Source organism: Saimiri boliviensis, chromosome 12 (assembly GCF_048565385.1).
Source record: "Saimiri boliviensis isolate mSaiBol1 chromosome 12, mSaiBol1.pri, whole genome shotgun sequence".
In the NCBI taxonomy this organism is placed as follows: domain Eukaryota; kingdom Metazoa; phylum Chordata; class Mammalia; order Primates; family Cebidae; genus Saimiri; species Saimiri boliviensis.
Window position 1 is genome coordinate 111,053,186 of NC_133460.1, and position 25,220 is coordinate 111,078,405.

Sequence of the window (25,220 nt, forward strand, 5' to 3'; positions counted from 1 at the left end):
AAGTTCTGTTTTTACACTGATTTTCCATTCTACAGTCAAGAGTGAATTCCAGCCAGGCACAATGGTGTGTACCTGTAGTCCCAGCTACTTGAGAGACTGAAGTGGGAGGACTGCTTGAGCTCAGGAGTTTGAGACCAGCCTCAGCTGGACATAATGAGTGAGATCTGTCTCAAAAAAATAGTGTATTCCTGCAGATGAAACTCTGAATTTGGGAAAGCTGCAGTTGCAAACTTTAGTGATAAGAGATTAGGATCATGGACTAATATGCCCCTCCCCCATCCCACTCCTACATAGAACATGGCTGTCACGTCCTGGGCTAGACGCGTCCTGGGCTAGACACATCCTGGGTTAGATGTGTCCTGAGTCGGACGTGCCCCAGGCAAGCTGTTCCTTTTTCTTTGAATCTTACTTGGTATTTGTTATCACCTGCTCCAATTTGAGATCTCTTCCATTCCCCCGGCGCCTCCCTGAAATATTGTACTTTGGCACTACACGTGCACGCCATGACATCATAACTCATTCATAACTCATTGACACTGAGTAGAGCTGGGTACGGCGTAGCTATTTTTCCATCTAAGATCTCCATCCGTAGATGAGGAAATCCAAGCCTTACAGAGATGTAAATTTGTAAGGGGCCTCCCAGGCAGTAGCAGAAAAGGAATGTGGGCCCTAGGAATCCTGACACCACGTGCCTGTAAACAACTTTCCGGTAGTTCTAAGTGTGTAGTTGATCAGGGGGTTGCCGAACAGGCCCAGCGGAAGTGGCTCATTTCACACCTGCAGGTGTGTCCAGCCTCACGCAGTCACTGCCCTTCCTGTGGCTTCTTGAGTCTCCTGTGAGTTTGCTCAGATTGAGGGTTGTCTCTGCTTGTGGACATGGACAGGGCTGGGATTGGTTTTTCATTTTCTTCCCCCATCTTGGTAGATACCTGTGGCCATCATGGAAAGACACCCAGGGTGTCCCTGGGATTTGGAGCTGTCCCAGATCATCAGGACCTGAACACAGCAACCCAGCATTGTGTCCCTTCAGACTTCGTTTTTTGTTTTTTGTTTTTAATTAATGTTTTATTTTTTTTGGAGTCGGGGTCTTGCTTTGTGGCTCAGACTGGAGTGCAGTGGTGTGATCATAGATCACTGCCACCTCAACTTCCTAGGGTCAATGGATTCTCCTCCCGAAGAGCTGGGACTACAGGTGCGCACCACCGTGCCTAGCTAATTTGTAAAAAATCTTTGCAAAGACGGGGTCTCACCATCTTGCCCTGACTGGTGGTGAGCTCCTAGGCTCCTAGGCTCAAGCGGTCCTCCCGAAATGCTGGTTGCAGGTGTGAGCCTCTGTGCACGGCCCAGCCTTCTTTGTTGCTCAGCCTCTGACTCTCTGCCTGATGCGTTCCCTCTCTGTGGTAATTCTTCTTTATATGGAATTTGGCCACTTTCCTTGTTGGTAGAAACAGCATGAATCATTGGTGCCTGCTGGACCGTTCAGCCCCCTGCATGCCTCCTGCCCTTTCCAAGCTTGATTAGTAGTTTGGTTTCTGCATTCTTCAGGGCTGGATGCCAGGGAAACCCAGGCAGATGCTCTGCTTCCCACAACAGGTGCCTTAAGGCCATAGGGGTGCCACTGAATCTCATGCAGGAAGTGTTAGCTGGCTTGCGCTGCACTGCCCAAGCCCCAAGCCCTCTTGCCCCATTTCTTGCCTGCCTTTGCTAGCCTTTGCTTTGCTTCAGTAAGGGAGTTATTTTACTTGCTCAGTAAGCAGGACCCTTTTTTTTTTTTTTTTTTTAAATTCCAAGACAGAGTCTTGCTCTGTCATCCAAGTTGGAGTGCAGTGGCAGGATCTCAGCTCGCCTCAACCTCCACCTCCTGGGTTCAAGTGATTCTCCTGCCTCAGCCTTCGGAGTAGCTGGGATTACAGGCATGTATCAGCACACTCGGCTGATTTTTATATGTTTAGTAGAGATGGAGTTTCAGCTGGTCTTGAACTCCTGGCCTCAAGTGATCCACACACCTCGGCCTCCCAGAGTACTGGGATTATAGGCGTGAGCCACTGTGCCTGGCCTAGGACCCAAACTCTTGACAAAGCTCCTCCTGGCACTTCACAGACTGTGCCTGATGCTGAGTGTCCTGTTGAGAAACTCCGCCCCAGGCTTACTTCTCTTGGGTTCGCATGGGCATTGCCCTCGAGAGATGCAGGCCACCTTATCAGTGGAAGCTAGAGTGTGTCCCCAGGTACTGTGCAGATTGGGTGAATTTGACCCTCCTTCCTGTATTTTACATGTTTGGGAGGTCTCTGAGAAAGTCCCTGTGGGTCTGGGTACATGGTCAGTGCACAAGGGACAATTGGTGGTATATACCAACTTTCGTCATTTTGAACGAGGAGACCATTATCACAAATTGCTTTTGAGGCACATCAGTTGGCCTTTGATCTGCCTGTGTTGAGGCCAAAAGGGTGTGATCTATGGAGCAGGCTGTGAATTGCCTGCGTCTTTGTGGACTTTTTCCTTTGCAAGTCTGTCATCTGTTTTCTTCTAAGACATCTGCAGACTCTGCAGTACAAGTTTATTGAGTTGCTGTCTTTTCTACTTCGTGTTTTGTTTGATATTTTATATATGGGACTTAGCATAAGACTTAAAAAATCAATAGCGGCCTAGCCACCCCTCATCTCAGCTTTTTGGGGACTGTTGTTTGATTTGTAATCAGCAATCCTATTGATAATAAAAGCCACTGTGTTTTATTTCTCCCAAAGGGCATATTTCCTGCTTCATATATTCATCTTAAAGAAGCGATTGTTGAAGGAAAAGGGTGAGTCTGGTCTTGATGTTTAAATGAAGAATTGCAATTACTGTATTTGACCTTTCTGCTCTTTTGTATGATGGCGTAATAGGAGAGGGTCAAGACAATGGGTGTGATTGACTCCAGTGGGACAGGAATTTTGGGGAGACAAAGGGGTCTTGTGATTCAGAGTTGTGTTTAACATAGCTTTGATCCTTTATCGAGTCTGAAGTCAGCACCGTACTTACAGTCACCGTCCTGAAACCTGGGGTCACTGTTGGGAAGCACTTGCCCTGGAGCTCTGTGCTTCCTCCATGAGCTACAGACTCCTCTGGACAGAGACTTCAAAGCCTCCCAACTCTGAGTCCCATTTTTTTGGAAAAACATTGCAGGCTGTGATACAAATGGAGTTTAGGGTAAAGCAACAGTTGTTAAATTGGGACATGGCTGAATTTACATTTTGCCTGATTGTGATGTATGTTTCCTAGAGGTTATAAAACTGATGTATAAGACCATTAAGAGGACATTTCTAGAACAGGAGCCCGTTAGGCAGGAATGGCAAATGAATAACCAGGTGTGAACTTGGAAGAAGGAACATTAAACTGTTTTCTTTTTTTGTCTCTGCTACATCTTCGCATTCAGTTAAATATGTAAATTATAAAATTACTAATCATATGATTACTGCATAATGACATCTCCTTGGCTGATTAAAAAATTGCCTTTCCAAGCGCTGTACTTTTAACATATGAAAAGGGCCGTTTGGGTTCCGTAGTTCCATGATGCATAATTAAAACGAAGAACATAATTTAGAGGCATGAATGGTGATGACCTGCAGTATGGTACTTTTCAGACAGATAAAGTGTTTTGTATGCAAAGTCTTAAAGGGAAGAAAAAGTTGAAACTTTCCCTCTGTGGAAGTAACTGAATAAAGTGTGCTTTATATCTGTGTTAGAATCCTTAACAGCACAGACTGTATGTGATTATTTAAAAAGCACTTTGATGTATACAAAAGAATATATGTAAAATGTAATTATGAAGCATGATAAAATGAAGTACCAGTTATTCCGAGTGTCCGTAAGTAGAGTCACACTAACCAGACAGGCAGACAGAGACACATTTGGCTCCTCTTCCTGGGCCTTCTGTTCCAAGGTGTCCCTCTGTGGGCAAATGCATAGAGCTACAGTTCAGAAGCAATTTCCTGGCTGCTGCTTTGGGTTGCCTGGGATTGTTCCCCACACTCATTGCCTGGCTCTGTCTCCCTTGCTGCGGCCGCTCAAGCCTATCTTCCCAGCAGCTCCCTCCCTCAAGAAAGCCGGCCTTCAGGCTTGACAAGTGATCTCATCCCTCTGGTTCTCCTCCAGGTTGTTGTAGACTTCTTCCTTTCTTTCTTCTCCTGGTCCTTTCTCCTTTCCAGTGCCAGCGTGGGCCACGCTTTCCTCTCACCTCTGCTTGCCTTCTTGCTCTGCATATTGTCCTGTCTCTCTTGAAGAGTCTCTGTCTTTTTCTCTTTCAGGATCTGTCTCTCGCTGGTCTCTTACATTTTGTTCTCATGTGGTCTCTGCCTTGCAGGCTCCCTTGTAAGGCTCTTTTTTTTGCATGGTCTCTCTCTTGGGTGATCTGTCTCTTGCAGGCTCTGTCTTCCTCTTGAAGCATCTCTCTTGCAAGGCTCTCTCTCATGTGGTCTCTCCCACAATGTCTCTCTCGCTTCGTCCTCTTATCTCTGGACGCTAGCTTTCATTCATTGTCAGATGTCCCAAATGACTACTATATGTCATTTACCATTGATTCTGCACCTACTCCCCCATAACCAAAGCAATTTCCATTTTGTCCCCCACCCTCTCCCCGGTACTGACATGGTTAGCGATGCCTCCTCATGTCCAGACTCACAGTGTCTTCTCATCTTCCGCCCCTGGAGCTCCACTGCAGCGTTCTACACTGTTGGTCCCCACTTCACTGAAAACTCCCCTTAACTCTGATGTCCTCATCCTCTTTTTCTAGTTATGCTGACCTGCTGCTCAGGCACGTCACCATCTTCTCTGTCCCCTGTCCACCTCTGAGGGTGCTGTCCTGGCCTTCTCCTGCTTCCTTGTTGCCCCTCCCTGATTGACATGGCTTCTGTTGCATTCCCCTCTTCAGCCGATCTGTCTCTATGGGTGATGCTCACATCGGGACCTCCAGCCATGACTTGTCTCTTGACCTCTCATTCTATTGGGCAGCCAAGTAACTAATGAGAATCATTCCTACTGTTGGGTGAGCATCTGCTGTGTCCCATTCATTCACTTTTCAAAAAAAATTATGATTTTGTATTTTGTATTTTCTTTTTTAGATGAAGTCTCGCTCTGTCATCCAGGTTGGAGTGCAGTGGTGAGGTCTTGGCTCTCTGTAACCTTGGCCTCCCAGGTTCAAGCGATTCTCCTTCCTTAGCCTCCTCAGTAGTTGGGCTATCAGCATGCACCACCATGCCCAGTTAATTTTTTTTTTTTTTTTTTTTTCCAGTAGAGATGGGGTTTCACCATGTTGGCTAGGCTGGTCTTGAATTCCTGACCTTAAGTGATCTGCCCGCCTTGGCCTCCCAACGTTATGGGATCACCAAAAAATTATTTAAGATTTGACAAATAAAAATTGTATGTTTTTATGGTGTACAACATGATGTTTTGAAGTATGTGTTCGTTGTGGAATGGCTAAATCAAATTAATTACGTGTGCATTACCTTACATACTTACCATTTATTTGTAGTGAGAACACTTAAATTCTACTCTCAGCAATTTCGAATATATAGTACATTGCTGTTGACTGTAGTCACCTTGTATAGGATGGATCTGTTGAACTTAGTTTTCCTATCTGACAGAAACTTCGTATCCCTTTGACTCAGCGTCTCCCCATTCCCCTATATCCCATTCATCCATTCATTCTTTCTTTTTTTTTTTTTTTTTGAGATGGAGTTTTGCTTTTGTTACCCAGGCTGGAGTGCAATGGTGCGATGTTGGCTCACCGCAACCTCCGCCTCCTGGGTTCAGGCAATTCTCCTGCCTCAGCCTCCTGGGTAGCTTGGATTACAGGCATGTGCCACCATGCCCAGCTACTTTTTTATATTTTTAGTAGAGACGGGGTTTCACCATATTGACCAGGATGGTCTCGATCTCTTGACCTCGTTATCCACCTGCCTCGGCCTCCCAAAGTTCTGGGATTACAGGCTTGAGCCACCGCGCCCGGCCCATTCTTTCTTATTTTTGAGATGGAGTCTCGCTCTGTCATTCAGTCTGGAATGCACTGGCATGATCTCTGCTCACTGCAACCTCCTCCTCTTGGGTTCAAGTGATTCTCCTGTCTCAGCTTTCCAAGTAGCTGGGATTACAGGCGTATGCCAACATGCCTGGCTAATTTTTATATTTTTAGTAGAGATGGGGTTTTGCCGTATTGGCCAGTCTGTTCTTGAACTCGTGACCTCAGGTGATCTACCTGCCTCGGCCTCCCAAAGTGCTGGGATTATAGGCATGAGCCACTGTGCCCAGCCCCATTCATTCTTAAAGATGCTCTGCTTTGATGCTCTTGCCCTCAGTCTTACCAGCAGCCCTGTGAGGCAGGCAGTGTTGGGGTTACATATTCTTGAGCCCTGGCGGGTAACAAGGTGGTAGCAAAGATAAGACAATAAAGCCAGATCAAATGTGTTAGTGCCAGCTGGCATGTTAATCCAAGAGATTGACTGGGCCTACCTGAAGGGAGGAACCTAAGGAGGAACCAGAACCAATAGCAGGACGTGGTAAATGTACTGTGAGGCCCTATTTACATGGTGGAAGGGAGGTCCATTGAGCTCCATACTTCTCATAGCCAGTGTGAGGAGCGCCCAGTGGACTCAACCCAGGATCCTTAAGATGAAAACAGTCCAATTGCCGTTGCAGATCCTCACACTTTTGAGCGGAAGGAAGTTACTCCCTGCGGACTTTGTAGGGATGATGCCTCAGCGTGTAATGGACCACATTTCCATCAGTATCCTTACTGGGAAACCTGGGAAACGGCCCCTGGCAGGGCTGTTTTAATAGTCAGGTTCTTCAGTAGATAGACACTGATTGATGGTGGCTCATGAAAGGGTCACTGTTTTTTTTTTTTGTTTTTTTTTTTTTTTTTTACTTTTGAGATGGCATCTTGCTCTGTTGCCCAGGCTGGAGTGCAATGGTGTAATCTTGGTTCACTGCAACTTCTGCTTCCCGGGTTCAAATGATTCTCCTGCCTCAGCCTTCCAAGTATCTGGAATTACAGGCCTGCACTACCATGCCTAGATAATATATATATGTATGTGCGTATGTATGTATGTATTTTCTTTTTTTTTTTTTTTAGTAGAAATGGGGTTTCACCATGTTGACCAGGATGGTCTTGAACTCCCTACTTCAGGTGATCCACCTGCCTTGGCCTCCCAGAGCACTGGGATTATAGGCATGAGCCATTGTGCTCAGCCCAAAGGATCATTCTTTTTAAAATTTATTTATTTGTTTATTTATTTTGAGACAGAGTCTTGCTCTTCTTGCCCAGGCTAGAGTACAATGGCAGCATCTCGGCTCACTGCCACCTCTGCCTCCTGGGTTCAAGTGATTCTCCTGCCTCAGACTCCCGAGTAGCTGGGATTACAGGTGTCCACCACCAAGCCTGGCTAATTTTTGTAGTTTTAGTAGAGATGGGGTTTCGCCATGTTGGCCAGGCTGGTATCAAATTCCTGACCTTGTGATTCACCCGCCTCGGTCTCTCAGAGAGCTGGGATTACAGGCTTGAGCCACCACACCCGGCCAGGGTCGTTCTTAATAACAGTTTTCTAGGGGATGGTCTCGCCTGCACCCTTTCCTCTGACGTCTGGTTCTGGATCTATCCACGAGATCACCGTCCTTTCAGGATCGCCATTGTCTCTTGCTTTGGGATCCTCCCCTCCACTATCAATAAGTAATTGCAGGCCTGATCCCCAACTGTGAGCCACAGGCCTGGGCTCTGTGCACATCAGGGGATGTAGGCGGGACCTATTGTAGCATCCCTCGGCATTCCATGCCAGCTGCATTCTTGCCTATTGAGGGCACACAGAGAACGTCTAGGGCTAGCTAGCCTAACTGCACTAGCCACAAGTTCATTCTCTTCCCCAGCCCTCAGTAGGCTGAGTCTTAACTCAGCATAGGCCCCAGCCCAGAGCACGTGCCCATAAAGCAATGGTTGATACGATGAACACCAGCACATAGATAGGTAATGAGTGAGAATAAGTCAAGGGGCTGGTCATGGTGGCTCATGCCTGTAATTGCAGCACTTTGGGAGGCTGCGGCGGGCGGATCACCTGAAGTCAGGAGTTCATGGTCAGCCTGGCCAACATGGTAAAACCCCATCTCTACTAAGAATACAAAAATTAGCTGGATGTGGTGGTATGCACCTGTAATCCCAGCTACTAGGGAGGCTGAGGCAGAAGAATCGCTTGAACCTGGGAGGCGGAGATTGCACTGAGCCGTGATTGCGCCACTGCACTCCAGCCTAAGTGACAAAGCAAGACACCGCCTCAAAAAAAAAAAAAAAAAAGTTTAATCAGAGTTGGGATCAGATAGAGTAACCACGGACTTTGGAAGCTGTAACCTCTCTCATATTTTGCCAAGGATAACTGCTTCATGTATATCATGCAATGAGTTTTATACATGATGGAAAATGTAAAAATCATCTTAACCCAAACTGCAATTTAATGCCACATGGACTGGCTATAATTTATGGCATCTTTAAGATAGATGGGTACACATATTATGAATATACCTTACTTTTGCCAGACCTTGACGTTCTGTCCGTAGACTTTTAATGGAATATTATTTGCCTCCTTCGTCTTACCTTGACATGTGAGGTGGATGGCTTACGTGCAGGGTAATGTATGAACCTTCCCAAGCTCCGTACAAATAGAACTTGTCATTCCTAGAGACGTATGTATTTATATGTGTGAACGCAGTCTTATTTGTAGATTTTCTTCCCATTTGCTTAAATACTGAACTCTATGGCCTAGATGTGAAATTCACTAGGTACAGCTCACAGCAGGCAGTGAAACCGTGGACTCAGCTGCTCTTTCCTTCTTTCCTCCCAGGCAACATGAAACCGTCATCCCGGGTGACCTCCCCCTCATCCAGGAAGTCACCACGACTCTCCGAGAGTGGTCCACCATCTGGAGGCAGCTCTATGTGGTGAGAAAATGAGATACTCATTCAAAGCTTAGAAATAGAGAGTGGGCTTTTTGACCCTGATATACCAATGAGATGTTTTTCTTTCTCAGGGAACCTTAAAAGCAGAGCTTCTGAGACAGGGTTTTACTCAGAAAGGGCCAAGGACTTGGCTGAGAGTTTAGCCACTGTCGGGGGCCCTGTGCCCTTGGACCTGCAATGTATTTGGGTGTATTACAGTGAGTTGTAAGGGAGGGGACCGTAGGATGTGTCTTTCCTTGCACTGGAAGGGGAAATATGGTTGTTTTCAGGCCCCTGGAGCATGGGATCAGGCAGTGTGTGTTGATGTCACCTTTAAACCAGTAATAGGTGTTTATTTAAGGATCCAGTAGGGGGTAATTACTACTTATTTTTTTTGCTGTTATCTGACAGTAGGTAATGCCTCTTATCATTTAAGAACAACAGAGTCTTCTGGATTTACCCGTGTTTGTGACAGGGATAGGGAAATATTTTACATTCCAGCTTTGTGTGCAATTGTCCAGTTCTCCTGATCACAGAAGAAGTCTTATTAATGCAGAGAGGGTGAAGCTCCGACATCTTCCATTTCATATTCCCTCAGGGTATTTCTTTGCACATAAATTCATATTTGCAGAAGATTACCTTTTGTTAAGCTTGTATTTCTATTCAGAGTGTTGATTTCTCATATGCTAATGTTATTATCACCAAGCAAGGGCTCTGGAAGGAAGTCGGTGCGTTAATTTCTCGAGAACATAGAAAACTTCCTAAAGTCCCACAGCTGCTCGTTGGGCAGGCTTGCCGTTTTTGATTATACAGTGGTTTCCTGTAATGCACAGTAATAAGCAGTTGCAGTAATTGTCATCAAATGTACTCAAAAACCTAAAAGCATAAAGTTAGCCATGAATGTTTTGTGTAAATCTGAGCAATTTTGTAGTCAGTGTTTCATCTTCAACTTAGCAATTTTTAAACAAAAATATGGCAACAAAACAAACAGGAGTTGATGCTAATAATCAGTGGACCTACTTGAGTCTATAACCCTAGAGTAGGCATTCGTAATGATGACCACCTTGGTTTCCTTTTACAAAACTTAAATTTGCCTTTGATAGACTTATATTGTTGGATTTGTGCAAAGAAAGCCAAGTCAAAAAATGGTTATTATATTTTTATATGGGCTGGGTGCGGTGGCTCATTCCTGTAATCCCAGCACTTTGGGAGGCTGAGGGGGATGGATCACCTGAGGTCAGGAGTTTGAGACCAGCCTGCGCAACATGGCGAAACCCCATCTCTACTAAAAATAGAAAAATTAGCTAGATATGGTGGTGTACCCCTGTAGTCCCAGCTACTCGGGAAGCTGAGGCAGGAGAATCTCTTGGGAAGGCAGAGGTTGCAATGAAATGAGCTTAGATTGCACCACTGTACTCCAGCCTGGGTAACAGAGCGAGACCCCTTCTCCAAAAAAAAAAAAAAAAAAAAAAAAAAAAATATATATATATATATATGCATTTTTTGCTCTACTCTGTCATTGTAGATATTAGCAAAATATTAAGGATTTTAGATAGTTGATACGGCCTTAGAGCAATGGATAAGAGAAGGTGGTGTGGATATCAGAAACTCCAAGAAAAAAGGTTGAATGCCAGAGTGAGGTATGTGGTTCAGATAGGTAGAAGGAGAGTTTTCTAAAAAAAGTGGCAGTGAACACGTTTAATGTTTTAAAGGGACAGTGTCATTTAGGTATCTTTTTATTTATTCATTTTTTGAGACATGGAATGCTCTGTCGCCCAGGCTTGAGTGCAGTGGCACAATCACAGCTCTCTGCAGCCTTGACCTCCCGGGCTCAAGCGATGCTCCCACCTCCTGAGTAGCTAGGACTACACCTGCGAGCTACCATGCTCAGCCAATTTTTTAATTTTTGAAGAGATGAGGTCTCCTTATGTTGCAGAGGCTGGTCTCTAACTCCTGGGCTCAAGCAGTCCTTCCTCCTCTGCCTCCCAAAGTGCTGGGATTACAGTTCTGAGCAACCAAGCCCAGCAATGCTTAGAATTTTATTACATTAGGTTCCACCTAGATTTCTTTTCATGGAAGGAACCACCGAGTTATTTTCCTTCAGATAATCACTAATCTCCTTGATCGTTGTACGCTTTTAATTGCTAGCTGCAAACTGTTACTTTTCTTTGAACCATCAATCCCATCAAAATTCTTAGTAAGTGGTAAGAAGTGTGAGTTTTGCATGTTATTTGCATTTTCCTCTTATCACAAAAGCACCAAGAGTTTGTAGATGGAGATTTGGCCTCTTGCAGAAGTGTCTCTTGTGGGTTGGACACACCACAGTGTGTGGGATCCCCCTTCTTCCCTGTAGCTCAGCTGAGAGCAAGGTTGATGAGTTCAGGTCCTCAGTGTGCTGAGAAGGGTCCAGGTGCAGGGTTTTCTGAAGACCGTATACAGGTTGTAGGATTCAGATCTTTAGGCTGTAGGATTCAGATCTTTAGGCTCAGATGAATTCTAGGGGAGCTTTAAGAGCTGCCCATCTCTGATCCAGCTGCAGGAAGCTCATAAGCAGGTGTGGAACCTCAAGGTCTAGCCTCTGGTCGGATTGATCACCTTTTTGCTTCAGTGGGACATAGAATGTTGGGTGAAATCTTGGGGATTAGGCATTACTTTTTATTCTTTTAATCTTTTACTATCTCATGGAAACCAAATTCCATATAATATGTTCCAGTTTACGCTGATAGCACCTTTTAATTCAACATGAACGAAGTCTCATGATATGGTACTTACACCTCATATGTATTTGAAGAGACATACATTCTCTACCATCTCCACAATGCTGTTTTATCACAACATCTTTATGATTGGGTTTTCTCCCCCATATAGCAAGATAACAGGGAGATGTTTCGAAGTGTGAGGCGCATGATCTATGACCTTATTGAATGGCGATCGCAAATTCTCTCTGGAACTCTGCCGCAGGATGAGCTCAAAGAACTGAAGAAGAAGGTCACAGCCAAAATTGATTATGGAAACAGGTTTGTTTATTTGAAAGATAATTTCACGCTTAAATTATCCAATGTAATAACATCACTATAAGCCTTCAGGAGACCAAGATCACATTTGATCATAAAACAAAATTTCTACCATTAAAGTAATGGCATGTTTTTCATTTTGAAAAGGATGAGGTATTTATCATTGGATTCTGAACTGGGGAATCTTGTGAGCCATTCTTGAAACCTTGTCATTCTTCAAGTGACAGAGTCAAGAAGCCAGGGAGCCTGTCATTTTCCCTGTTCTGGAGGGGACCCCATTATTACTCTCCTAGCAAGGAACTTTTACTTTCTGATCACAGTTTTTGATTCTGAGTCCAGCTCTGGGGGTGCCTTGTGTACTGAGAAGCAACAGGTTTCTTTCCATGGAATCCCAAGTTCTGAGAGTTGGAGTGGACATTAGATCATGGAAAGTTTGTCACCTGTGTAAGTTTGCCGGATTTCACAAACAGAAATACAGAAATATAGCCCAGTTAAATTTCACTGCAGATAAACAACAGATAGTTGCTTTGTGCAATTATGTCTCTTACCAAAGTTCCGATCCAGAGCAGGCATCCCCTTAGCTCTGCATGAATGCCTTTAGTGCTCACCCCTGCCTACAGCTGTACTTTCTACTGTTAGCATGTGTTTTTTGTTGCTGAAAGGAAGCAGGCTGCCCTGATCCTAATTATGCTGGGTTCTGTAACCAGAATGAGGCCATGCCCTTTTCCACCTGATAATATTTGGTTTTTCATAGAGTAGCAGAGCTACAGAAACCTTAAAAAGTATCTGGTCACATGGTTCCCAAATGCTCTTCTGTATCAGAATCACTTGGATAGCTGTTGAAATATAGAATCCCGAGACTTACCCCTTAACGCTCTGATTTGTGATATCTGGGATGCTGACTGGAAATCTCAGGTTGGTTTTTTTTTTCTGAGACAGAGTTTCACTCTTGTTGCCCCAACTGGAGTGCAGTGGTGCGGTCTTGGCTCACTGCAACCTCTGCCACCTGGGTTCAAGCGATTCTTCTGCCTCAGCTTCCTGAGTAGCTGGGATTACAGGCATGTGCCACCATGCCTGGCTAATTTTGCGTTTTTAGTAGAGATAGGGTTTCTCCATGTTGATAAGTGCTGTCTTGAACTCCAGACCTCAGGTGATTTGCCTGCCTCGGCCTCCCAAAGTGCTGGGATTATAGGCGTGAGCCACCGTGCCCGGCCGGAAACCTCAGTTCTTAAAATAGAGTTGGGTTGTGCTGGACAGCAAATTTGGAAAACTTCTGGTTTAATTCAACCCCCTCATTTTACACTTCGGAATGTGGAAGTCAGAAAAAGGAAGGGGTTTGTTTCAGCCATTCCACAGAAAGGAGTCTGGGTAAATCAAAGAACCTTTCTGTAAAATCAGAATTATCATATAATTATCTGGTAATTTATATTTTGAAGTATGAAAAAATTCTTAAAGCAACGTTATGAGCAAGATGTAGGGTTTGAATTCGAAATGCTGTAGGAGAGGTTTTTTTTTTTTTTTTTTTTTTTTTTTTTTTTCCAGAAAGCCTGAGATATTAGCTATTGTTGCAGTAAAACCCATTTCAAGACCACCTGCTTAAAAAAGCAAACTTTTGGAGCTTTGATTTGATTTTCTTTTGGAGTATCATAATTTAAACTTACGTTCAGGGACCACCTGCTTCATCTGGCAGCAGGAAGCTAGAAAAGTACATTGTATCATAGAACAATCTAGTTAAGGAAGGAAGTGTTTACAAATGCAATTTACTACTTTGATAGGAAATACAGTCCTTAATAAGATAGTTTTTTTACCCAAGGATCTCCAGGCTCCTTAATAATTTCTCCAAAGCCCAGCACTCTGCACATAGCTTCCTAGTCCTTCCTTCAGAAAACCTAAATAATATCACACTGTTGAAGGTTTGATTTTAAGGTAGGTGGATTTAATAAGGAAAAGGTCTTTTGTGTCTTTTTCATTTATCACTTAGGCATTCTTGCCTTTTTAATTTACTTATTTTTAACCTGGGCGGAGGGTTTGGGGGAACTATTTGAGAATGTGATAAAGGTCTTGTACTGTATCTCTAGAAAAATGCATGTACAAAATACACACACACAGGCACACAGCCCTCACAACACAGACAGACAGACAGACACACACACACAGTTCTGCACACGATTTCAGGTTGTTGCGGGGATTCCCAGCCTGTGCTTATAGGTGCATTAGGCCTCCATGGACTTCCTTTCTCCATTGTGTTGCTGTGGTGACTCGCACCTTCGTAATGGAAACTCACTTCGATTCAGAACCAGCTGCACACTGGTTGCTGAGAACAACACGTAGAAGGGTTGGCTGGACAGGCCACTTCATATGATGGTTTGTGTGTGGCATTCTGGAAGCAACATGGCCCTGCCATGGCAGAGTTCTGACACAGCACCCAGGCTCTGGGCTCTTCGGAATGTTTGGCTTTGGAATAAATAAATTCACCCAGCTAAAGTTTCCTCCTCTCTGCAGTGGGTCTGACTGTCTGCCCTGGTAGGTGTGAGGTTATGACATGGCAGGAAGTGCACAGCAGGCTGGCACAGGGCTGTCCCCTTGTGTATTCCCTGAGGGAGCCCAGTTCTGCATGGTCTGCAGGACCTACTGGCTGGGCCTCCTAAGCTGGTGCTTTGTAGTTACCCTTGCACCAGCATTTACCTGCCCACACCAGAACTGATCATGCCTATACCAGAAGTGGCCACACCCCCATAAACATTGGCTCTACCGATAGTAACACTGACTTATCCATGCATTACTGACCCCTGTCCATACCACTATTGACCTTGCCCACACCAGCACAAACCAGGCGGATACCTTCACTGACCCCGCCCATACCAGTATTGACCCCGCCCACACTCTCACTGACCCCGCCCATACCAGCACACTCCTAGGGGCTGGTTCAGGGGTGGGATAAGGAGTAGTATCTGGGAGAGAGGAGCTTGCCTTGTTAGTGAGACATGTTGCAAAGACAAGTAATGAGACCTTAAAATGCTTTTTAAATTTTCTCCAGATGTCTTTCTGTTGGTCTTGAGGCACCCTGCTTACATTGCAGCCACTGAAGCTGTTTTCATGCAGTGCAAAAAGCCTCTATTTGTTTAAAGTCTGTTTACCCTGTTGCTGTTGACAGGCCCAGTTGGTCCTCCTGCTTCACCATCAGTGGAATTTGCTCAATAGATATTGAAAAGAAAAAGTGACATTTCTGTATTTACCTTTCCAGTGGTATAGTGGTTGAGCAAAACTCCAAAGACTATGTTTGAGCTGCTGGCAGGCACATATCTAGCTTTAGGGTGTGTGACCTGGAGACTCGAAGTCTCCGGGTAGTTTTTCTAGATGGAGCATTCATGGGCAATTCAACTTTCCTCTTTAATTTGTAACTATAAAGATGTTCTCTAATTAAAATTTATCATTCTTTCAAATGACTCTCTTTTTGATATTGTTAAAAAAGCCTGCTTCCATTGGCTTGTTAATTACAGGAATATAATCCCAATGGTAGGGTAAGAGGCATCTGTAGTTAGTTTTCTGCCCTAAGACCTGCATGTTTTATTAACAGGAAAGCCAGAACGTACTGCCAGATCACAGCTCTTGATCTCTTTGGTTACACAGTTGTCTGTGTTCCTTAAATAAAAACTGTATTTTTTATGGTAAAGAAACACCTGATAATTTTGTTGGATTTGAGGAATCAGAGAGAATGTTCCCTAAAGTATGCACTGGTATAGACTGGACAGATTTATTAGCTGGATGTTGCTTGTGTTTTTAGTTGGCAACTACATTTAGCCATCTGGCCAGGAAGTTGCTTAACCTTATTGTAGATAATATTCGTATGTTTGGTGTCCACACACAATAGAATTTCTGTATTGAAAAATCTTCCTGGGGCCCAATGTAAGGACTAGAAGGGACTCGAAGTAGGAGGGGAGATGTGCAGGGGACCCTGCCAGGGTCAGTGGGAAGTAAATAAGGTGGTGGGTAGATCTCTCCTCTGAGTTTTCTTCCCTCTCTCCCTTAATTCAGTGATGATGTCACAACTGCCAACTTTGTGTTTGGGTTGATGGATGTATATGAAATTGCATATATAGGGGTGTGTGTGTGTGTGTGTGTACACACGCATATGTAGTGTGCCTTAGTCCGGGCACGGTGGCTCACGCCTGTAATCCCAGCACTTTGGGAGGCTGAGGTGGGTGGATCACCTGAGGTCAGGAGTTGAGACCAGCCTGGCTAACATGGCAAAACCTCATTTCTACTGAAAATACAAAAATTAGCTGGGTGTGATGGCACACGCCTGTAACCCCAGCTACTTGGGATTCGGAGGCAGGAGAATCGCTTGAACCTGGGAGATGAAAGTTGCAGTGAGCAGAGATCGTGCCCCTGCACTCCAGCCTGGGCACCAAGAATGAGACTGTCTCACACACACGAATAGTGTGCCTTAAAACTTTTCATATTTTATATAATAATTAGTAATACATATTTTACTTGGGCCTTGTAGATCTTTAAAACCTCTCATTAGAAGCCAAAGTTACTGTTGATTGCAATGGAAGTAAAAATTGAGGAATTTTTTTTTTTTTTACTTCTCTCAATGTGACACATTTTGAGTTAAAGCAACCTCCAAAAATTATAAGTTCCTAATATTTGTGGGCAAGCACAACTTTCTAGGATTTTTTTTTTTTTTTTTGACAGAGCCTTGCTCTTGTTGCCCAGATTGGAGGGCAATAACATGATCTCGGCTCACCACAACCTCCGCCTCCGGGGTTCAAGCATTTCTCCTGCCTCAGCCTCCTGAGTAGCTGGGATTACAGGCAACTGCCAACATGCCTGGCTAATTTTTGTATTTTTAGTAGAGATGGGGTTTCACCATGTTGGCCAGGCTGGTCTCAAACTCCTCACCTCATGATCCACCCGCCTTGGCCTCCCAAAGTGCTGGGTTTACAGGCATGAGCCACCGCGTCCAGCCCTCTAGGATGTTTTTACATGCTCAGTTGCTGTGGTGGAAGTTGTGCTAGAAAATTCAACCCTCTTGTCTTGTGTCTATGAACTTCTAAATTCTTGTTGTTCTAGAATTCTAGATTTGGACCTGGTGGTTAGAGATGAAGACGGGAATATTTTGGATCCAGAATTAACTAGTACGATTAGTCTCTTCAGAGCTCATGAAATAGCTTCTAAACAAGTGGAGGAAAGGTTACAAGAGGAAAAAGTAAGTTTGACTCTCCGTAATATGCCATTCACATTTGGAACACGTTTTCTCAGCAATAGTTTTCAACCTTAGTAAAATAACAGTGAAGCCCAGAATATTTATTAAAAAAAAAAAAAACTGAAAAGGGGAAGCTATGGAGTGTGTGTCCTACAGTCACGAGTGGAAGGGAGCCTAGTGGCACAGCATGTCACCCATGACATGAACAGGGGTTGGACAGCGTTGTGTTTCATCTTAGGAGACAGGATCCTGATGACGTGGATCATCTGTCAAATGGGAAACAGGACATTTGTGTTCTCATCTGTCAAATGGGAAACAAGACTTGATTCTGCATTTCCTCTCTGGCAATGGTAGGCAGGTGATGTATTCCAAGCTCACTGAGGGCAGAGAGCACATGTCTTACTGGTCTTTTCATCTTCTGTTGTCTTTAATGGTGTCATGTATGCATTAGTGTATTCTCGCATTGCTATTAGGAAACACCTGAGACTGGTAATTTATAAAGAAAAGGGGTTTAGTTGTCTTATGGTTCTACAGGCTGTACAGGAAGCATAGTGGCTTGTGCTTCTGGGGAAGCCTCAGGAAACTTACAATCATGGTGGAAGGCGAAGTGGGAGCCAACACTTCACACAGCTAGAGCAGGAAGAAGAGAGAGGGGTGTTCGGGGGTGCTACACACTACACTTTTCAATGACCAGATCTTATGAGAACGCACTCAGCCACCCAGAGAACAGCACTGAAGGATTGGTGCTAACTCGTTCATGAACGATCCGCTCACCTCCAACATTGAGGATTATTTACAATAGAACATAAGATTTGGCGGGGGAGCCATGTTCATGTATATAGAGGTATTCAGAAATTGATTGACTAATTGAATTATCTGTTAATTCAGCAAGTATTTACTGAGCATCTACTATGTACCAAATATTGAAGACATAATGATAAATGAGACAGATGTCCTTAGAGGGCTTAGGCTAATGAGGGAACCAAAAATTAAATAAATAACTACACATATAATCATTATTTTGATTTGCTGGTTGGACAGCGGAAAGTTTTGTATCTCTGAAAGTTCTCAGCACAACTGCACAGGACATGGTTTTTTTTGTCTGTTGCGTAAAGGCATGATTTAGGAATGTGCAGGGGAGAGAAGAAAGTGACTGCACCAATGGCTTTGCTGAGTTATGCCAATTAGTTATGTAGGATTTTCCATTCCGTAGGGAATAAAGAAAGCAAGCATTAGTGATGAGTGTTGCTGGGGTTGACTTTCTATTTCCTTCCATTCACAGTCTCAAAAGCAGAACATAGATATTAACAGACAAGCCAAGTTTGCTGCAACCCCTTCTCTGGCCTTGTTTGTGAACCTCAAAAACGTGGTTTGTAAAATAGGAGAAGATGCTGAAGTCCTCATGTCGCTGTATGACCCTGTGGAGTCTAAATTCATCAGGTAGGTGACGATTCTTGGCTGCTGTCTTTCCTCTTCGGTTAGTGTTAGGAAAATGGCATCAGAGCCACCGAGGCATCCCATTCATGCGGAGAGGCCTTGGATGCATGGCTGCTGGACACCAGCAAGCAGCTGAGCCAGGAGCTGGCTTGGACAGTGTGATGGCAGCCAGTGTGGGCTCTGGGTGAGGGTGAACCTTCTCGTGTGTAGATTGCTATTTGCTTGTAGAGTTACAGCAATTGCAGGTACACTCTTATCATATCTTTTTTTTTTTTTTTTTTTTTTCAAGACAGAGTCTCACTCTGTTGCCAGGCGCCAGACTGGAGTGCAGTGACACAATCTCTGCTCACTGCAACCTCTGCCTCCCGGGTTCAGGCAATTCTCCTGCCTCAGCCTCCTGAGTAGCTGGGACTACAGACGCATGCCACCACGCCCAGCTAATTTTTGTATTTTTAGTAGAGACGGTGTTTCACCATGTTGCCCAGGATGGCCTCAATCTCTTGACCTCGTGATCCGCCTGCCTCGGCCTCCCGAAGTGCTGGGATTACAGGCTTGAGCCACCACGCCCGGCCCACTCTTGTCATATCTTAAGAGTGTAGCTGAAGATTGAAGTAATACTTTGTTTCCTAAGTTGTCTTCATAAGATTTTACATATCCTGGTCCCTCAAATATCACTATTTCCTTTTTCAGAATTTGGTTTCTATGAATTCCATTTCTATGAATTTGGTCCTGTTGTTTTTTCTGCAAGATGGTTGGCTGGAATGCATTATTTAGAATGGTGCCTGCCGCATACAGACTGTCAGTTAATATTTGTTGAATAAAAATACTGTAAATCTATTATTCCTGCTTAGCCTTCAGTATAACTTTTTCCTTGCCCAGATGGAAAAATTGAGATTCAACTATGTGTGAATTGTGGTTGTGTGTCTGGGTCTTTGTTAAAACTGTAGTATCTTCATTTGTAGTATTCAAAATTTGAAAAGTTAGTGTATGCATGATACAGAAAAATATGAGTGGATTTTATTCTCACTTCTGTTGAAGACTTTGTTTCCTCTTGACATAGGATGCAGGTTTTATTTTACAGTGTATTTAGTCTGCCATAGGCTTTGAAATAAGCATGCATTGTGCTGGATTTTATAGTATTGTCATTCTAAATGAACAAATAGGCTCTTAAAAAAAAAAAAAACTTAGAAATGCCAAGACATCCCTCATTAAAACTTGCCAAGGTTTTTCTGCTGTGGATGTTAATTGATGAGCAGCTGTATGTGACATTTTTGATAGTTATAAACTCATAGTTTTCTGTATAGTGCACTTCCCTGGCATTAATTACGAAGCAATGTGGATGTACATTTGGTGCCCTGGTATTTGGAAAATTAACTTGCTTTTATTTCTTCCTTTTTCAAGTGAAAACTACCTGGTTCGCTGGTCCAGTTCAGGATTACCTAAAGACATAGACAGATTACATAATTTGCGAGCCGTGTTTACTGTAAGTGTGCCCAAAGATGTTTAGTTGAATTGGCCACCATTCTAATGACTCCTTTTAGTGATTTCTCTCTGCTTTCCTGCTGCAGTAGAACATGGGTCCCTGGAATGCCTGCAATACAGGTTAATTTAATATTACTAAGTAGGGTGTCTTCCCAGAAATCTTCAGAGTCTCTAGCCACCCTTAGAATCACTGTGACAAAGATTTACCCCATTACCATGGAATGTTCCTCTTAAACCTGTTTCTTAAGCTCGATTAACAGTCAGTAATTGACTATTGTTACTAAATTCCTTTTTGTCATAGGAATAACTGATTAAAGTGATAAAAACTGGTCTGAGAAAAGAGTCTCTATCCATTTTTTTTTTTTTTTTTTTTTTTTTTTTACTGTCCTTTTCAGCGGGACTTGCATTGAATAATGGTTCTCCAAAATAATTTATGGAAACTAATATTTCTAGGACCTCGGAAGCAAAGACCTGAAAAGGGAGAAAATCAGTTTTGTCTGTCAGATTGTTCGAGTGGGTCGCATGGAGCTGAGGGACAACAACACCAGGAAGCTGACCTCGGGGTTGCGGCGACCTTTTGGAGTGGCTGGTAATCCATTTCTCTGTGTCTCCTTGAGAGGGTCAGATCATCACAGTTACTTTCAAAAGAACCATGTTGAATGTTGATTGGACAGTGGGCAGCTTTGATTTATAATCTTTTCTGCTGGAGAGAAAAGATATATTTATTAGTTATTTTCATTGTGGTTTCAAGTTGACCTGCTAGGCTCGGGATGTTCTAGTCCACACGTTTCAGATGTCAATCATGTATTTGGTTTTAAAGTGGATCCCATCTTTCTCTGGGAGAGGCCCTGACCCATATTCTCATCTGTAGGGAAGCCAGTCGCTGGACATTTTCAGGTCTTGGTGATGGACATAAGAATAGAGCGAGGAAGACGAGGAAGCAGAGCAAGCTGTGCATCGGACGCAGTTAGCTTCCTGCCGGTGCTCTTTATCCACTGGGCTTCTGCTCTGTGATTTTTGGTGGCAGCGCAAGGAATTGTGAAAGACCAGTTATTTCTGCTGAGGAAAGATAAAGGCGTACCCAGGAAGTTCTGATTGGTTCATCTATTTCAGTGTCACTCTCATTTTGCATAGTTCTGGGAAATGGTTTTCTCTCTTTTATGGTTGCAGTGCAAGGTCATTACCTAGCACTCTGATATTTATTTTATTTTGTTTTTATGATTTTTGGGATTCATATGAATATTTATGTGGGAAAAGTTCCTAATTCTTTTTTTTTTTTTTTTTTTTTTTAAGTAGAGAATGGGGTCTCACTGTATTGCCCAGGCAGGTCTCGAACTCCTGGGCTCAAGCTATCCTCCTGCCTCTGCCTCCCTAAGAGCTGGGATGACAGGCGTGAGCCACAGCGCCCGGTGAAAGTTCCTGATTCTTTTTTTTTTTTTGAGACAGAGTCTCACTGTCACCAGGTGCTAGGCTGGAGTGCAGTGGCACAATCTCGGCTCACTGCAACCTCTGCCTCCTGGGTTCAGGCAATTCTCCTGCCTCAGCCTTCCGAGTAGCTGGGATTACAGGCACACGCCACTATGCCCAGCTAATTTTTATGTTTTTAGTAGAGGTGGGGTTTCACCATGTTGGCCAGGATGGTCTCGATCTCTTGACCTTGTGATCCTCCTGCCTCTGCCTCCCTAAGAGCTGGGATTACAGGCATGAGCCACAGCACCCGGTGAAAAGTTCCTGATTCTTGACACACAGCTGGATTTTTTTTTTTTTTTTTTTTTTTTGAACAGCTGGGGAAGACATTCTTTGCCTTGGCTATCAGGAACCTCTGAATTTAGTCCATTTTCCCCTGCCTTTTAAATAAACATTACTTTTAGAAAAATTTTAGGTTCAAGCAAAACTGAACAGAAAATACAGACAGTTTCTATATATTCCTCCTTCCCTCCCCCTGCCTCCCTGTTATCAACATCCCCTGTAGACTGGTGAACCACACTGACACATCATCATCCTGTGAAGTTCATAGTGTACATTAGTGTTCATTGTTGCTGTTGTGCTTTCTGTGAGTTTCGACAACTGAATAATACTGTATATCCACCATTGCAGTCTCTCACTGGGTAGCTTTACCATCCTGAAAGTCCTCTGTGCTCTGCCTGGAATATTTTGAAAAATATTTCAGATTATTTAAATAAATGATTTACTGCATCATAAGGAGTAAGCAATACCAGTGATACAGACATAATGAGAACAGCATATTAATTCAATTTACTTGAATTCAGTATACCAGTAGAGCTAACTAACAGGGTGTTCCAGTGATTTTACCATTTGTGGGTGAAATGGTAACGGTGCGGTTTCCTTTCTGAAGTCCCCATGGCCTTGGGCTAAGAAAATCCTTTTGCATTTTTATACCTCTCTTTGTTTTTAAGAGACAGTGTTTAACTCTGTCATCCAGGCTTTGTGATCACAGCTCACTGCTGCCCTAAGCTCCTGGACTCAAGTGATCCTCCTGTTTCAGCCTCTGGAGTAACTGAGACCATAGGCAGGTATCATCATGCCCTTATTCTCCTCTCCTATGACTCGAATCCATACTTGAAAATTGCCCCTCCATTTGTCAGAGCCTGTAGCATGTTTTACATGTTATTCAGTGTTATATTTAAAGAACCTATAATTTTCCAGAAATTTTTTTTCTTTTCCACCTTTACCGTAGTTTCAAGAAAATATTTAGTTTTTGCCTCAGGCATAATTGGCTTCACTTGAGCAATCAGAGGAATCTTGGACAACACATGGAAGTCACTCCTCTTTTCAACACCAGAGCTACAGCTGCTCTGGTTATTAGATTACAAGATGGATCATGTCATAAGTTCCTACGAATGTGTACTTTCATATTTCTTAAAACAAAGATGAAATCTAGACCACAGGCTGACAGTTCTTACCTTCTTTTGATTAAAATTTTTGGAATTTAAAAAACGTGGAATATTTTTCAGCTTTCATTGGGTTGACGGTCCGTGAACGTGGAGGTCCTGATGGATGGAGAGAGTGATGGGCATGGGCACAGCTGACACCCCTGCGGCCTTTTACTGTTTCTTACATGCTCACATACACTTGCTTGGTGGGGTCTAGAGTTAGGTTGGGCCTCCCAGCTCCTGGAGTTCTCCATGAATTACAGAAACCCAGGCTATTCACTGGGGCAGGGCGGGCAGCCTTGACACAGTTCCTTGTTTCTGGAGCCCCTACCTGGGTAGTGTTGGCTGAGACATCTGACTGTCTCCTGGTCCCTGGAATTTGGATCCCTGGCTGTGCGGCCACCTGGGACATCTGCCTTGTCCCCTGATATCTGCTGACCACATGGACACTCCCGGTGGTCCCTGGTTCCTCCCGTCTGTACTGGTCTCTGGTTCCTTCCTTTCCTGTCTCATGTTCCTGGTACCCATTGATATTGGGGCTTCTGATAACCCATGTGAGGCCAAGTTCTAGTCTTGCCATCTTGTCTTCTGCCCGTCAATTCTCCAGAGTGTGGCCTCTCCCTGCTGCTCTGCTCTGACTGGCACATGGAACATTCCCCTCTCTCTATGGGGTTGCAAAGATGATGTGTGACGTGCTTCAGAGACACCCACAGGCATCTGTTTTCTTTTGTGGGAAGATTTCAGGCCTGCAACTGTTAATGTTGGGTTTCCAGGTCCTCTTGAGTTCTCTGTCCCTTCTGGTGTCACAGTTGCCCAGCAGTTTTTGGTTTGCCTGGCTCCACTGCACACCCTAGGTGGGGATGTTCTGTTCATCCCTCGGTCCCAAGCACTGAGCACTGAGCCTTTGTGGCTTCTGTGTTCATCCCAGAGGGTCCAGCCTTCCTAGACCTGCTCAGCTGGTGTGTGTCTGTACATAATAAGTAAGAATCTGGCTGGGCACAGTGGCTCACGCCTATAATCCCAGCACTGTGGAAGGCCGAGGCAGGCAGATCACATGAGGTTAGGAGTTTGAGACCAGCCTGGCCAACATGGTAGAGCCCCATTTCTATGAAAAATAAAAAAAATTAGCCAGGCATAGTGGTACATGATTGTTGCCCCAGCTACTCAGGAGACTGAGGGAGAAGAATCACCTGAACCTGGGAGGCGGAGGTTGCAATGAGCTGAGATCGTGTCACTGCAGAGTGAGACTCTGTCTCAAAAAACAAAAAAGAGAAAAGGCCAGGTTCGGTGGCTCATGCCTGTAATCCCAGCACTTTGGGAGGCCAAGGCAAGCAGATAATGGTATCAGGAGTTTGAGTCCTGTCTAGCCAACATGGTGAAACTCGGTCTCTGTTAAATGTACAAAATATTAGCTGGGTGTAGTGGCACACCCCTGTCATCCCAGCTACTCGGGAGGCTGAGGCAGGAGAATCGCTTGCACGTGGGAGGCAGAGGTTGCAGTGAGCCAAGATCACACCGTTGCACTCCAGCCTGGGCAACAGGGTAAGACTGTCTCAAAAAAAAAAAAAAAAAAAAAAAAAAAAGAAAGACCTGGTCATTCTGCTTGTGGAGTTTCTAGTTTCCTCCTAGAAACTCTTCTCTGAGATATTTCATTATGTGATCTGGCTATGTAAATTTTTGGCACAAAAAGTAAGTATCTGAATACAGTGGTTCTCACCTCTAACTGAATATGAAAAAAATTTTGCAAGCTATCAATAAAATTCTTGGTCAGGTGCTGTAGCTCATGCCTCTAATACCAGCACTTTGGGAGGCTGAGGCAGGCAGATCGCTTGAACCCAGGAGTTCGAGAACAGCCTGGCAACATGGTGAAACCTCATCTCTACTACAAAATGCAAAAGTTAGCTGGGTGCTTGGTGGCATGCACCTGTGGTCCAAGCTACTCAAGAGGCTGAGGTGGGAGGATCATCTAAGCCCAGGGAGGTTGAGGCTGCAAATGGGCCATGATTTCGCCATTGTACTCCAGCCTGCACTACAGAGTCAGATTCTGAGCTCACCCCGCCCCCCCACCAAATTATTGTACAGGCCCCACTCCTGGTCCAGTTAAACCAGAATCTCTGCTTTAACCTGAATCACTTATTCGTCACTACGGGCCCCTCAGTGACTGGCAGTTTGCTGCCACCAGACCACCTCCCCTCCCATCACATGGTGGCATTCAGCACATCTGGCGAAATT

At 44.2% G+C, this 25,220-nt stretch overlaps 1 protein-coding gene across 3 annotated transcripts in view; it reads left to right on the plus strand.

Moving 5' to 3' along the window:
* The window catches only part of DOCK1 (dedicator of cytokinesis 1), a 535,347-nt gene that overhangs the window by 65,226 nt on the left and 444,901 nt on the right, over window positions 1-25,220 (plus strand). For all 3 annotated transcript variants that reach the window (XM_039465108.2, XM_039465109.2, XM_074383077.1), the window contains exons 4-10: window positions 2,745-2,800; window positions 8,859-8,955; window positions 11,821-11,969; window positions 17,043-17,178; window positions 18,458-18,615; window positions 20,014-20,095; window positions 20,548-20,683. In XM_039465108.2, the coding sequence (XP_039321042.1) occupies window positions 2,745-2,800; window positions 8,859-8,955; window positions 11,821-11,969; window positions 17,043-17,178; window positions 18,458-18,615; window positions 20,014-20,095; window positions 20,548-20,683 (814 nt within the window). The remainder of the gene's footprint in view (window positions 1-2,744; window positions 2,801-8,858; window positions 8,956-11,820; window positions 11,970-17,042; window positions 17,179-18,457; window positions 18,616-20,013; window positions 20,096-20,547; window positions 20,684-25,220) is intronic.